The sequence below is a fragment of the Tenrec ecaudatus genome, chromosome 18, assembly GCF_050624435.1.
Source record: "Tenrec ecaudatus isolate mTenEca1 chromosome 18, mTenEca1.hap1, whole genome shotgun sequence".
Lineage (NCBI taxonomy): Eukaryota > Metazoa > Chordata > Mammalia > Afrosoricida > Tenrecidae > Tenrec > Tenrec ecaudatus.
The window spans coordinates 3,496,230-3,512,582 of record NC_134547.1 but is presented as its reverse complement, the minus strand read 5'-3'; the positions used below and the strand labels follow the sequence as shown (position 1 = coordinate 3,512,582).

General features: G+C 44.2%; 1 protein-coding gene across 1 annotated transcript in view; it reads left to right on the top strand.

Annotated features, from left to right (window-relative positions):
* LOC142432596 (leukocyte immunoglobulin-like receptor subfamily A member 6) overlaps positions 1 to 14,880 on the top strand; it is a 74,307-nt gene extending 59,427 nt beyond the window's left edge. The window contains 1 exon segment of the mRNA XM_075537823.1: positions 14,708 to 14,880. Within this exon segment, the coding sequence (XP_075393938.1) occupies positions 14,708 to 14,880 (173 nt within the window).
* The last annotated feature ends 1,473 nt before the right edge of the window (positions 14,881 to 16,353 follow it).

Sequence of the window (16,353 nt, the reverse complement as noted above, 5' to 3'; positions counted from 1 at the left end):
GTCTTTTAAAAAAATCGTCTTTTATTGGGTGTAGACTACAGAGTCACACAAGGCATGACTTACATGTCAATAGAACTGTTACAATTGAAAAATGAAGTGAAGCGATCGTTCCTTGGTTCCCTGAAGACATATCCAATGTAGAGAAATTGAGACGATGTCTCTTTAAGTGTCAATGTGCATCTACAGCACTCATGTTAGAAAAGGTAGAGGAACCTGCCCTTACCTAGGAAATGTGACCTCAAAACTATACGTAAGTATGTTGTAGGTATCACAAAACACTCACGCAGTTAAGGCGCTTACTTCTTTCTTATCAACCGTAATAGAGATGAGAAGTATGTAAACAAGAGCCATCGTGCAGTGTTTAAAGTAATACCAATCGAATTTTACTGTGCTTGACTTGAGCATTTACACGGCACTTCAGGCTCATGCTCAACCATGTCTATACACGTTGTTGAGTGGCTTTGATTGAATTCTATACAAGGGACTAATCCCCACCTTAAAAAACACAGAATCGTTTTCCAAAACTATCAATTTAAATTTTTTTCTTTACAAAATAACCTTATCATCTTCAAAGTACTTTCCATTATACTTCCTATATTTGTCAAATCTGCGATTCCATTCTTGGAAACGTTTTTCAAATTCATCTGTTTTGATGGCTGACAGCACCTCCCTCGTTCTTTTTCTTCAACTCTTCTAAGTTGTCAAATCGCTGTCCTTTCATGTCCCTCCACATTAAGAAGGCATACAGAGTGAGGTCAGGTGAGTCGGGTACATGGGGCCAGAGAGACATGCTGTTTTTTGCCAAAAACTGGCTCACTGAGATGGCTGCGTGAGCAGGTGCATTGTCATGGTAGCAAAACCAGTCCCCGTCTGCCACAAATTTGGCCTTTTTTGTCACACACTGTTACACTATCTTTTCAGAAGCTCTAAATAGAAAGTTTGATTAACAGTCTGATCTGGTGGAACGAACTCCAAATGCACTAGGAGTCGACATATTTGTCTGCTCGGGAAGTTGACAGACATCCAGAATGAGGTTTGTCATCAATTGACATTTCACCTCTTTTGAAACAAGAAAACCACTCGTACACTTGAGTTTTTCCCATAGCGCTATCCTTGTAAGCTGTGTTCAGCATCACGGCAGTTTCTGCAGCATTTTTCCTGAGCAGGAAATAAAATTTCACAGCTGCATGCTGTTCTCTTAAATTGACCATCATAAAAAAATGAGGTGTGAGTGAAACTGCTATTATGAAACAATTCACTGTGACCAGAGAGAACCTTCCCAGGTGATGCTATTGGATTAACTAACTCAGAGTGAATTGTGAATTGTTCACCAAGTGGGAAAAATATGTACTATGCAAGCTCCGCTCCACCCAGCGCAATTCTGAGTTTTGTGTATGTGCACCCGTTGTACAATATATGAGCAGTCTCACCATTGCTTTTCTGGTCCTTCCATTTCCATTCATCTAGTTTCCCTACCCTCTTTACCTTCTCATCTTTGTCTTAAAGTTATTGTTGACTGTTTTGTCCCCACCAGGTGATTTTCAAAAAGGAGCGTGGTACTTAGGAGTGAGATTTATTATTTCTAGCGCCAACTTGTTGTTTAGCTACAAAGAGACCTCGGGAGCTAGTTTGAGGTCCAAGATTTGGAAAGTGTTTCAGGCCAGTAGTCTGGGAGAGTCCTCTAATCCCAACCAGTCCAGTGGACCTGAGTTTTATTTGTTCCTGTTGTTGTTGTTGTTAAATTTGAGATTGTGCTCTTCATTTTTCTCCCAATCCATCAGTGTTCATCTATGGTGTCCCTGATTAGAACAGTCAGAAGTGATCGCTGGGCATCATCGAGTGTGAGGTACCAGCCTCCACAATTGAATAGGTCCAAGGGGCAGTTATGTAATTGAGGGGTAAAATTAAAGAGACATCAGACAAGATAAAGCATGCCAGTGCTCACCTCTGGGACCATCTTGACTTCAGGAGCCAGATCCGTACAGAGAAAGAATACATTTCCAACCAAGGCTTATATACCCTCTAGGACATGCCAGTCCCCCTAATTACAGGGAACCACATGCATAGCGGAAAGGGGTTGTACAATAGGCCGTTGCATGACAGGAAGGCATACAAGTAACAAGATAGACAGTCTCTAGAGTAAAGATGGCAGCTTAATCTTGGTCATTCTGGATTTGGCTTGACCTTAGGTGTCTTTGGGCTCTCCTTCAGGGAATAATCCATTATCCTTAGCAGAAGGGAGTGGACCTTACTTAGGGTGAGACAGACTATAGGGTCGGATTGCTCTAGATGGCTGACAACCGTAAGGCAGATAACCTTTAAGCAGTTGACCTCCAAGTATATAGTCAGTGACCCTGTGTGTGTCAAACAGCACCTTAGGTTTGGCATCTATTGGGGGGGGGGGAGCCCAACCTAGGCAGTAACTTTTCTGTTTCCCACAAGCTCGTGCTTCTGATCACAGTGTAGATGAGCCCACAGTTCACGTGAGCATTCTGCTCCTTTAAAGAACGACCTATCAGGCATCCTCAAACTATGGCCCACGGGCCACATGTGGCCCGCCGAGGACATTTATCCAGCCCACTGGGTGTTTTTGCCCTGTTTGGTTTTTTTTTTTACTTCAAAATAAGATATGTGCCGTGTCTATAGGAATTTGTTCATAGTTTCTTTTTTAACTATAGTCCGGCCCTCCAACGGGTCTGAGGGACAGTGAACACCATGGTCCCTGTTTAAAAGTTTGAGGACCCCTGACCTACATGGTATCAAAAGGTAGGTAACTTTCACAACTGGAAAGGTCCAGTGATAAGCTTAGGGGCAGTACCTGTTTGTTCCTGGTGGCAGAATGGTTTGGAAAAGGATAATGAGAAATGTTGCACAACTCGATGAATGTAATCAAGGTCACTGTATTATGGAAGTTGCTGATGTGTGTTCACACACACACACACACACACACTACAAAATTAGTAATATATAACTATTAAAAATAAAATATGTAAATGTTGTTTTATAAATACATTTAAAACTTAGTCATATATAATATACATTTTTTTCCTTTCTTAATTTTTTTAAGAATACCTCTCCATGTCTGGCTCCCCCCCAAAAAAAAGTCTCAAAGGCATAGGATTTTTTTTAATCCTCTCTGGTCAAAAACTCTTCTAGCATACTGAAGATCTATCAGTTATGGCATCATTGATGTGTTAAACTACTCAATTCCCTTCCACAGAGTCAATTCTGACTCGGAGGGACCCTATAGGGCAGAATAGAACCGATCTTTGGAGTTTCTGAGACTGTGACTCTTTACGGGAGCAGACAGACTCATCTTTCTCTCCTGGAGCATCGGGTGGGTTCGAGCCACTGACCTTGTGGTGAGTAGCTCAGTGAGTAGCTCATTACACCACTAGGGCTCCTTGGTTGATTGATGTGTTAGGCCGGTTGATTCTTGGCAGTGGGTGGTCATCTTGTGCATTGCATCACATTGGGGAGCATCCCAGGTGTGTTAGGCAGGGTTCTCTAGAAAAACAAAACCAGGACACTTGGTATTACATATATATATATATGGAGAGAGAGAGGAGTATAGGTTTACACAATTTACACAGCAAGAAGACATATAACAGCTAATTAATCCACAGAGCAGTACGGAGGACTCAGTTCAACTCACTTCTGAGGAACAGTTAATATACTGGAAGTCCTTCAACTGACATGGTCTGCTGGGTCCAAGGTCAAGGAAGCAAGGCAGGCAGAGTCTGCCCAAAGGCAGCAAACAGCAGGGTGGGTCACCAACAGTCAGCATCTCGGAAGCTTAGCAAAGCAAGCCCGGATGAGATCTCAAACTCAAGCAATGCAAGGAGACAGGATCCACCAGCCTCAAGCTCAAGCGATGTACACATCAGCACCATGGCTAAACAGGTCTGAAAGGAGCCTCAAACTCTAAGGAAAAGATCCACGGTTGGCTTGACCCACTGGTAGTGTAGCTTACAGGTTGGGGCAGAGAACTAGTTCCCCAGAGAGCAATGGGGGTGTGAGGGGAGGTGTGTCAGAACTTACAGGGCCATTTATCTCTTTGTCCTCCAATCAAACTGCAACCTGATTAACCCCACATGTTCCTATTGGCCAGGTTGGCACAATAAACCTAACTATCCCACCAGGCTTTCACCCCTAGATGCCAGGTCAGTCCCAAGGAATAACAATGTGACAACCGAATTGTCTGCAGTCATTGTCAAATGTCCCCTCAAAACAACAACAAACAAGCTTACTGCCTTCAAGTCAGTAGCGACCCCATGGGATAGACTAGAACTTCCCTGTGGGTTTCTGAGACTGCCAATCTTTCCAGGAATAGAAAGTTTCTCCTTTCTCTGGTGGTTTCAGGCAGCTGACCTGGCACCATCTCCAGCTGAGAACCAGGGGGCTGTGGAGTCTCGTGTTCCACCTACAGACTCTCTGGCAGCCATACTCCTCAGGCCATCGTCAGAACTGGTTTCAGAGACAGGAGAACTATAGAGAAACCTGAACATTTGCTTCTGAGCTGAGGAGTCTATGGCCCTTGGGGAACACATCACATGGCCTTCTGAGGCTCCTGTGGATAGGTTTGAACCAGCAACCTTTCAGCCAGCACTGACCCACTTGTGCTACCCAATGACTCCCCCTACAGGGAACCCTGGTGGTGTAATGAGTTACTCACTGGGCTTCAAGGTCCACTGTAAAAGTCCATCAGCCACTCCACAGGAGGAGAATGGGGCTTTCTGCTCCCTTACAGAGGTTGTTGCTTGTGTCAGGTGTTGTCAAACTGGTTCTGGCCCAGAGACCTCATGTGCAATAGAATGAAGCACTTCCCTGTCCTGCGCCATCCTCACAATTGTTCTTAGGTTTGCAGCCACCGTGTCACTCCATCTCGTTGAGGTTCTTCCTCTCATTCCCTGCCCCTCCACTTGACCAAGCCTGATGTCCTTCTCCAGGGAATGTCCTTCTCCAGAGATGTCCCTCTTCTGATAACACGTCCAAAGTACATGAGACGGTCTCACCATCTTCGCTTCTGCGGGGTATCCCGCCGCTCGTCTGTCTGTGTGTCGCACTGTGATGGTTTGTGTGTTGCTGTGATGCTGGAAGCTGTGTCGCTGGGATTTAAGGAGGCCAGCAGGCTCACCCAAAGGGAGCAGCTTTCCAGACTGAGAACAGACAACAAAGAAGGATTTGGCTCCCAGCTTCGGAGGAAGGAGTCGCTGAAAACCTCATGCATAAGCTTCCAAGTATTGAATAAGGAAGACCAAAGATGAATCGATGCATTTGAATTGTGCTGGAGTAGAATATTGAAAGTACCATGGACTGTGGCTAAAGGGCCACACCGATCTGTCTTGGAAGAAGTACAGCCAGAGAGCTCCTTAGAAGCAACGATGGCAAGACTTGGTCTGAACAAACTTTAGACGTCTTACCAAGAGAGACCAGTCCCCAGAGAAGGACATCATGTTTGATAAAGTCGAGGGGCAGTTGGGAACAGGAAGGCCTTTGAAGAAATGGATGGACACAGTGGCTGCACGGCCAGGCTCAAGCATAGGATTGAGTGTGAGAATGGCGTGGGACTGGGCGAGCTGCTCGTTCTGTTGTGGATAGGGGTCGCTGAGGGTCTGTTAACTCAAAGGTCCCTACCAACAAGAAGGAGCATTCAGGCACTTCTTTCAACATGGATGTTTGTTCTTCTGGCAGCCCAGGGTCCTTTCAATAGTCCTCACCTTGGAAACCCACAGGGGCAGTTCTACCCTGTTCTATAGGGTCGCTATGAGTGAGCAGGGACTCAGTGAGAGTGAGTTTGGATTTGGGGGGTAATGGCTCCTGCCACTCAGGAGTTGAGAAACCCTGGACTTGTCGGTAACATCCCTTTCCTAGGAGTGATTGAGAAGAGGCTGTCTCTCTCTGCCTGGCCAAGCACGGAGATGAGGAAGGGAAGCGACGTGCTCCTCAGGTGCTCCTCCAGGGCTGGTTTTAACAGGTTTGCTCTGTCTAAGAATGGTGACATCTACAAGACTCAGAAGGTCTTGACGCCAGTCTCAATGAACTTCTCCATCCGTGACCCGGGAACCTACCTGTGCTACGGGTCTGGCTCCAGTTTTCCCTCCATGTGGTCAGTTCCCAGTAACCCCGTGAAGATCATCCTTGCAGGTAAGAGGACACCCGCGTCCACCCCTCAAGACAGACAGCAAGCTGTCAGGGTCCTTTGGTCAGGGAAATGTGAGTGAAGGAGTGGTATTAGGGAGGCAGGGGCAGGGAAGAGAGTAAAGGGAGGTAGGGAGGCAGAAAGGACCCCATCTGTGATATAGGAACAGAGGGGAACCCTTGTGTCCTCATTGCCATCATTTCTCCCAATATTATCAATGACCATCGAGTTAGCCCCTAACTCACAGTGACCCTATGTGGGCACCACAGACTGAAACATACCAGGTCTTCCCATGGGTCCCAGTTTCAGGAGGGGAAAAATAGCATTATCATTCGATTCCATCTCGCCACCAACATTCTAAAGTCTCCTCGTGCACACACAGGAGCCCCGGTGGCATTGTGGGTTCTTGTCGGGTTGCTAACTGCAAGGTTGGAAGGTTGAACCCACCAGCCGCTCCTTTGGAGAAAGATGAGGCTTTCTACTCTCATAGAGTTATGGCCCATGTGATATTTTTTTAATCACTTTATTGGGGGCTTGTACAACTCTGATCACAATCCATACACACATCCATATGTCAAGCGCATTTGTACATTCATAAACATCATCATTTTCAAAATATTTTCTTTCTACTTGAGCCCTTGGTATCAGCTCCTCACTTTTTCCCCTTCCTTCCCCACCCTCCCTCACGATCACTTGATAATTTATACATTGATATTATTTTGCCATGTCTTACACTGTCCAACGTCTCCCTTCACCCACTGTTCTGTTGTCCATGCCCCAGGGACGGCATTATATATAGATCCATGTAATCATTTCCCCCTTTCTACCCCACTTTCCTTCCACCCTCCCAGTATCACCACACTCACCACTGGTCCTGAGGGGTTTATCTGTCCTGAATTCCCTGAGTTTCCATTTCTTATCTATACCAGTGTACATACTCTGGTCTTGCTGGATTTGTAAGGTAGAACTGGGATCATGATAGTGGGGGAAAGGGGGAGTATTAGAGAGCTAGAGGAAAGTTCTATGTTTTCATCGGTGCTATACTTCACCCTGACTAGCTTGTCTCCTCCTTGTGACCCTTCTGTAAGGGGATGGGCTTTGGGTCTCCACTCCGCACTCCCCCTCATTCACAATGATATGATGTTTTGTTCTTTTATGCCTGATACCTGATCCTATTGACACCTCCTGATCACACAGGCTGATGTGCTTCTTCCATGTAGGTTCTGTTGCTTCTCAGCTAGATGGCTGCTTGTTTATCTTCAAGCCATTAAGATCCCAGACGTTGTATCTTTTGATAGCCAGGCACCATCAGCTCTCTTCACCACATTTGCTTATGCACCTGTGGGATATTATTTGACAATAAAAAGAAAGGCCTTGTAAAAAGCGATTTGACCATGGAAGTATATATGTGAATATGACCTCAAGAAGACCACTAAAAAAGAAAGAAACCAAACGACCTATGCTTAGCATGGGTTGAAGGAGAAAGAGTTGTTGCTTAGGAGGCATTGAGTTTATGTTGATGGTGGTGAAATAATTTGAACAAGGATGTCAACAAAGGTTGTTGAATATGAAGAGCATAGTGAATGACACTGAATTATACATGTAGACGTTGTGGAGCTAGAGAGTGTGTTGTTGTATATATTTCTGCCACAAGTAGAAAAATAATAATAATTACATAAATAACAATGAGTACAAGGAAGAAGACTATGTTGGAGAATCAAATGTGGTGATCATTGTACAAACTCTCCTGAATTGTATGACCTGCGGATGAAGTGCTGGTAACTGTTAAAAACAGAGTGACAGTCTCAGGAACCCACCGGGGCAGTTCTAGCCTGTCCTACAGGGCAGCTGTGAGTCAGAATGGACGCAGTGGCAGTGAGTTTGGATGCGTGTACCTGTAAGTACGTGCACCTTGGTGTCTGTTTGGTGTGCAACACCTGACCGCGTACCCATGAAGATTGCGTCAAGGTTTATGGTTCCGTAGAGCGTTTTCTTTGCCAAAGGGGAAGCAGCTCTTCTGCTTTTTACTTCCCCTCCTAATGGTAGCATCTTGGTTATGCACTGATGGTTATGCACTGATGGCCCACCTCGAACGTCAGCAATTTGAAACCAACAGGCTGTTCCCCAGGAGAAAGATGAGGCATTCTACTCCAGGAAAGATTTACAGTCTTGGAAATCTACAGGGGCAGTCCTACTTTGTCCTCTAGGATCTCTGTGAGTTGGAATCAACTCGGTGGCAGTGAGTTTGGATGTTTTTAAAGACCCCCAAACCCAGACTGGACCACAGGCCAGATACAGGCAGGTGAAGCAAGGGGCAAAACTCTGGACTAAAACTCTCAGACATTGTCTGATGGACAGGTGGACAGCAGCAGTAGTGGGGACTGCAGATCTAGGCCTTGTTTATATATAGTACATATAGAGGGAGCTCTGGTTATGTAGGGGTTATACGCTGGGCTGCAATCTATAGGGTCGGCAGTTTGAAACCACCAGCAGCTCCGAGGGAGAAAGACTAGGCTTTCTACTCCCCTGACCAGAGTTTCAGAAACCCACAGGGAGTCACTATGAGCCAGTATTGACTCCATGGCTGTGAGTTTGTTTTGTTTGATTTATTATAGCACCCTGGTGGCACCGTGGGTTAAGTGTTAGGCTGCTACCTGAAAGGTTGGAGGTTCAAGCTCACCCACCACTCCATGAGAGAAAGATGAGATCCTCTGCTTCCACAAAGGTTTACAGCCTTTGAAACTCTACACATCAGTTCTACTCTGCCCTATAAAGCTTCTCGGAGTCAGAATCGACCCAAGAGCAGTGGACTGGGATAGATAGATAGATAGATAGATAGATAGATAGATAGATAGATAGATAGACAGACAGACACTCGCCTGCTAATCTAAGGGTTGGTGCCTTGAACTCACCCAGTGGTTCTACAGAAGAGGCCCCACCCTCTTCTCAGCAAGACGACAGCCCAAGAACCCCTGAGGGGCAGTTCTACTCTGTCATTATAGGGTGGCTGGGAGTCAGAATCAAATGATGGCACCCAACAAAAATCACAGAACCAGTACAAAGCTCACATATTTACATTGTATTATATTATATGAGGGGTACCCCAAAATATCCAGACTTCCCCCCAAAAAAAGCTATGTATTTAAAATTTTTTATAAAACAACCTTATCACGTTCAAAACACTCTCCATTACTCTTCATACATTTGTCAAATCTGTGATTCCATCCTTGGAAACATTTTTTCAGACTCATCTGTTTGGATGGCTGACAGCACCACCTTATTCTTTTTCTTCACCTCTTGTAAGTCATCAAATCACTGTCCTTTCATGTCCCTCTGCCATGGCAGAAACAAAAGGAAGTTACATGGAGTGAGGTCAGGTGTGTGGGGCCAGATAGGTATGCTGGGTTTTGCCCAAAACTGGCTTACTGAGATGGCTGCGTGAGCAGGTGCATTGCCATGCTGGCAAAAACAGTCCCCCTCCTGCCACAAATCTGGTCTTTTTTCAGAACCTTTTCAGAACCTCTAAATAGGAAGTTTGATTAACGGTCTAATCTGGTGGAACAACTCCAAATACACTACGAGCTGACATTTTCATCAATTCTGGAAGTTGACAGAAGTCCAGAAAGAGATTTGTCATCAATCAACATTTCATCTTTTTTGAAATGAGAAAACCACTCATACACTTGAGTTTTCCCATGTCACTGTTGCTCTAAGCTGTGTTTAACATCACAACAGTTTCAGCAGCATTTTTCCCAAGCAGTAAACAAAATTTCACAGTCCCATACTGTTCTCTTAAATAGACTGTGACAAAAAAAAGAGGTTTAGTGAAACTGCATTTGCTAAAATTTCACTCTGCTCAAAGAGAACCTTCACAGGTGACATCACTGGGTGTAGTAACTCAGAGTGAGTTGCTGGATGCTCCCTAGCAGGGAAAAGGTCATACTATGAAAGCTCCACCCAGCTGAGCTTTTTTCTGTTGTATTTTTTTGGGGGGGGGATACCCACTAGTATAACATAGATAGCATAAAACAAAACTTACATATTACATCATATTATATTGTATAATATAGACAGTATAATACAAATATTTTGGGGGGGATACCCACTAGTATAACATAGCATAAAACAAAACTTACATATTACATCATATTATATTCTATAATATAGACAGTATAATACATATTATATAGTATGATATTATATAACATAGTATAATATAATGCTACATTGTATTACGTATAACATAGTATAATACAATCTCTACATGTTACATTGTATTATATTGCATAACATAGATAGAATAATAACAGTATAATACAAACTCTGCATATTACATTGTTATATATTGTATAACATACATAGCATAATACAAGAGATACATATTGCACACTGTATATTATAACAGTACAGTACAAATGTTACATATTATATTATATTGTATAACATAGATAGTATAATATAAAGTGTATTTAAAACACTGTAGCATATAGTATAACATAATTCCAAGTCTATATATTCATTGTATTATAGTATATATTATATATATACACAGTTTACACACACTATATATACAGTGTATGTGCATTATATATCATATTACATTGTATGATCATATAATAATGCAAACTCTACATATTAAATTGTGGTATGTTGTATAACATAGATGAGCTAGCACAAAGTCTCTAATACATTGTACAATATAGTGTAACAAAGTCTTGTATTACATTGTATTATATAGTATAACATTGATAGTATAACACCAAACAAACAAAAAAACTAAGCTCACTGCTATTGAGTCAATTCTGACTCACAGCAACCCCTGTGGGTTTCTGAGTCTATAACTGTTTACAGGAATAGAAAGCCCAGAGCTACTGGTGGTTTTGAACTGCTAGCCATGTGAATCATAGCCTGATTAGTAACTACATCTATGTTATACAATATAATGTGAAGGAATATGCAATATAATGATATAATATGTAGACTTTTAGTGTAACACAGAGTCTACATAGTCCATTATATTGTAATAGCATAATACACACTCCACAGATGACATTGAATCATCCATATTCCATAGCATAATACAAACCCTACGTATGACATCGCATTATATTGTATAACATATATAGTATAACACCAAGTCCGCATATGACATGGTATCATATAGCAAAACATAGATTGTGGTTGTTAGGTGCCATTGAGTTGGTTCCTACTGATGGTGACTCTGTGTACAACAGAATGAAACACTGCCTGACTGTGCGTCATCCTTGCAATTTTTCTTCCGCACAAAGCCTACGTTTTACATTGTGCTATTCTAGTATATTCTTAGACGCAAGGGTGGCAGAGCTTCTCATTGACATGGACATGTTGCCAGGACAGACCAGTCCCTGGAAAAGGACATCATGCTTGGTAAAAAAGAGGGGCAGCAAAAAAAGAAGAAGGCTCGTGACAAGATAGAAGGACACAGTGGCTGCAACAATAGGCTAGAACACAACAATCATGGTGAGGATGACTCGGGGCCGGGCAGTGTTGCATTCTGTTGAACATAGGGTTGATATGACTCAGAGCCCAGTCAATTGCACCTAATAGCAACAGTATAATATAGATTTTAAAATCACTGCCATTGACTCATATCAACCCTAAAGAACAGGGTCGAACTGCCCCTGTGGGTTTCCAAGACTAACTTTTTATACCGACCTTGTGGTTAGCAGCCCATATCCAAATGGCCCTTGACAGGAGAAAAGAGTGCCCCGGCCCTGCTTTACAGCTTCGGAAACCCACATGGGCAGTTCCACCCTGTTCTTTAGGGTTGCTGTGAGTCAGAATTGACTCTCTGGCAGTGTTTGTTTAGGGGTTCATGAAATTGAATGTTATAGAATCTATATAAATCCTGATTATATACTAGAGCCTTGGTGGTGTAGCGGTTACACTTTGGGCTGCTAACCGCAAGGTGGGCAGTTCAAAACCATCAACCACTCCGAAGGACAAAGATCAGGCTTTCTACTCGCATAAAGAATTACAGTCACAGAAACCCACTGGGGCAGCTCTACCCTGGTCTATAGGGTCACCATGAGTCTGAATCAACTCAAGAGCAGTGAGTAAATGATCTATTCTGGTGTGTGTTGAGGAGGGGGTGGGGGGAGGAGAAGTGAGGGTTAGAATTGGAATGTTGCATCCATAAGCCAAAGAACACTGGTCATTACCAGAAGCTGGGAGAGAGGCATGGGGCAGAGACAGAAGATTGCCCTGTCTCACACCCTGAAGCAGAACTACTCCAGAATGCCTAACCTTCGCAATGGTGTTAGAACACATGTCTGGTCTTACAAGGCGCTCAGGTCGGGATACCTGGCCACAGCACCCCCAGGCCCCTGAGAACTAGCAGTCCCTTCTTCTGGTGTCCAAAGTGGAAGCCCATTTATCCAGGTCAACAGGATCAGGCAGGGACCAGCCCAGCCCATCCCTCTGGAGTAGCAAGAAGACATTCCAAAAACCAAACCAAACTCACTGCCTTCAAGCCCATGCTCATTCATAGAGAACTGCCCCCCCACACCCCCCACACACACACACCCTATGGCTTTCCTAGACTCTTTATGGGAGCAGACAGCCTCCTCTTTCTTCCTCAGAGAGGCTACCGGTTGGAAACTGCCAACCTTGCAGTTCACAGCTCATCGCACAATCGCTACACCAGGGCTTCTAGGGTAGAAACTCCTTAGGTTTCATCCTCTCTGTCATTGTGGATGGTGGGCGAAGCCCCAGGTTTCAGAGACTGCAGTCCTTCGTGGCAGCACACTGCCACAACTCTCTCCCATGCATCTGCCGGTGAGTTCAAAGAACCTGCTTTGGGGACTAGGGGGGAATGCTTGAACAGCTGGGCCACCAGGGCTCTTTGAACAAAGTCAACTGCCTTTGAGGCTTCATCCCAACTCACAGAGACCTATAAGACAGGGTAGAGGTGGGTACAGGGGAGGGGGTGGGGTAAAAGGGAGACGACGCCAAGGAGTCCATGTAGAAAAAGGATGTCTGGAAACTAATGTTGTAGCCATTGTACAATTTTACTTGATGTGATTGGTCTCTGGAATGAAATGATATATGTATTAAATCCCAACTAATAAACAAATTACATATATTTTTATATTTTAGGCATCTTAAATTTTTTAAAAGACAGAGTAGAACTATCCCCATGGGTTTTCTGAGGCTGTAAATCTTTTTTTTCTTGTTTAATCTTTATTGGGAGCCTCTTGCAGATATCATAACATCCCATAGTCCAATCATATCTAGCAGTATTTGTACATTGCTGCCACAATCAGCTTCAAAATGTTTTCTTTTTTTTTCTTGAACTCCTTGATATCAGCTCCTCTCTGTCCCCTCCCTGCCCCACCCTGCCCCCCAGAAGCCCCCATTCTTTTATTTCTATAATAGTTGGGGGAATTGCATTATCTTACACAAACCAATATATCCATTCACATGCAATTCTGTTTTTCAATCCCATCAAGTGGAGTTATACAATCATGAATGGTATCAGCATCCCCTTACCACCCTCTTTCTTCCTGTACCCTCCTGTTACTGTTTGTTATGCATGTTTCACATACCAAACAATCTTAAATATACAAATGAACTTATGCACATCTAACATGCTTAATGAAGTAAAACAAATAAAAACCACCATAGCAAGGGGAGGAAGTATTAAAGAACTAGAGGATAGTTAGGTGGTTCATTGGTGCTAATACCACACCCTGGATTTATCATCCCTTCCACGTGGCCCTCCTGAGAGGGACTGTACAATTATGTTACAGGAGGGTTTGGGGTCTCCAGTACATCCGTGCCCCTTCATATAAATTTGATTACTTGGTTTTGAACTTCTGATACCACTTCCCGACCACCCCTCGTGATCACACAGGCTGGTGTGCTTCTTCCATGTGTGCTTTGTTGCTTCCCTGCTAGAAGGCCACTTTTTTAATGGCAAGAGAGACTGTAAATCTTTACGGTCTCAGACTGTCTCATTTCTTCTCTGGGTCCAGTGGTTCCCAACAGCTAACCAGTGGGTTATGTATTAGAGCTTAAATTCCCAGCACCCCAGTTTGCAAAGGGTGATGGATGGCAGCGAAAGTCCAAATCCAGTTGCAGGACCCCCACATAGATTAAGTCTCCATTGAATTCCTTCTGACTATTCACCATGGATATGGATCACCTTGCCCTCAGGCAGAGTGCTTTGGAGAGTGGATTGCCTCCACCCCTATCAGACCAGCCCAGGGAGAGGCAGTCTTTCTCTTAGTAGCTCGCCTATGTGTGACCTTGATGGAGGGCACCGTACTGGGGACAGTACTTGGGGTCCCATAGTTGTGAGTCATGCCCTCAGCCTCACCCCTGACTACTTTGGTTGGAAGACCCTGGGCAAATCCTATAAGTCTTCTAGCTAACATAATTGATGGCAGATCAATTCATCACAGGTATAAATGGGACTACTGAAGTAGGAACAGGACCATGATTGGGACACGTACATTATGTTAGACAGAAGGGATTATAGAATTAGCCCATAATCATGAGTCATGCCTTCAACTTTCTCCTCAGGCCCCACCCCTTGGAATCCTACTGCGGAGAATCATGTCCGTCTGTGCATAGCTGTGCTGGTCCTCTTGGCCCTGGTGGTGCTGTTGGTGGAGGCCTGCTACAGCGAGATGGAGTCCTTCAATACAGTCAGAAGATCTCTACCTTCAACTTACAGTGATAACAAGGACACTTAAGTGGTGCCCAGATGATGTTGGCCATGCCTGATCAGCCAGCTGGACCACAACCACAACTGTGTTTGAGATCATGGGGGGTTGGGGTCCCACTCAGCTGCTAGCCCAAAGGTCAGAGCCTTGAATACCCCTTGAGGCAATCTACTTATGAAAAGTCTGCCATTAAAAATCCTGTGATGTAATAAGCAAACAAACAAGCATCCATATGAGACCGTATAATCGTGGTGAAGTGGGTTAAGCATTAGGCTGTCCATCCTAAAGTCAGTGGTTCAAGTCCACCAGCCACTCCACAGGAGAAGGATGAGCCTGTCTGCTCCCATAAAGATTTACAGTCTTGGAAACCCAAGGTGACAGTCCTACTTGGTCCGATAGGGTCACTAAGAGTGGGAATAGACTTGGTGACAATGGGATTTTGTTTGCTTGCTTGTTTGCGAAAGCATATATGGAAGAGTTTCTAGCGGGACCCGATTCAGTCAATGACAACCACCTGTCTGTCTCCAGATTTTATCACCCCCACCAGAAAGCTCAGCGTCCCCTGAAACAGTGAGTCCCACACCCTCCCATCACCCCTGGTCACCACTACAGACTTTAATGCCGCCTCCTTTTACTTCAAAAGTCCATGTTGTACAACTGTACAACTTTTTTTCTTTTTTCTTTTATGAATCATTTTACTGGGAGCTCTTATAGATATAATAATAATCCATCATTCAGTTAGATCATGCATAATTCTTCCTTTTGATATGTGAATTATATGCCAATAAAAGTCTTTAAAATGGCTAAATAAATACATCAAGGCCCCTGCTGTTGCTCGGTGCCGAGCGGTGGATTCCAAGATTCAGGTTGACCCCGTGTGACAGAGCAAAGCTGGCCCTGAGGGTCTTCTGAGCTGCGATCTTTATGGGAATAGGGGACCCGGTCTTTCTCACCACCGGGCAGTCACTATGCAAGTTCTGACAGTCCACCTTCCTGGGTACCATCTGAGAACTCCCCCACCACCTCCTCAGGGGCCCCCAAGGCTCCTTGAAAAGAATACAGGAAGCAGAACTAGACGTGTGAGCTCTTGGGTTGTTCTGTTTGCGTCTCGGTAGCTGCAGTGACATGGCTGTCTTTGATGGGAACGATTGTCCCTGTTAGTTTCCCAAACCACCTCCTCCCAAGGCTGTTCCCTTAAAAGCTAGAGGCTTAAAACGGCAGCCTATCCGGATAGGGCAAGATATGACAAAATAACAATCTTTGGATTATCAAGGGCTCATGAGGGAGGGGCGAGCGGGGATGGAGGGGGGAAAAAAAAGAGGACCTGATGCAGAGGGCTTAAGTGGAGAGCAAATGCTTTGAGAGTGATTAGGGCAAAGAATGTACGGATGTGCTTTATACAATTGATGTATATATATGTGTGGATTGTGATAAGAGTTGTATGAGCCCCTAATAAAATGTAAAAAAGAAAAGAAAAAGAAAATGATTAGGGCAAAGAATGTA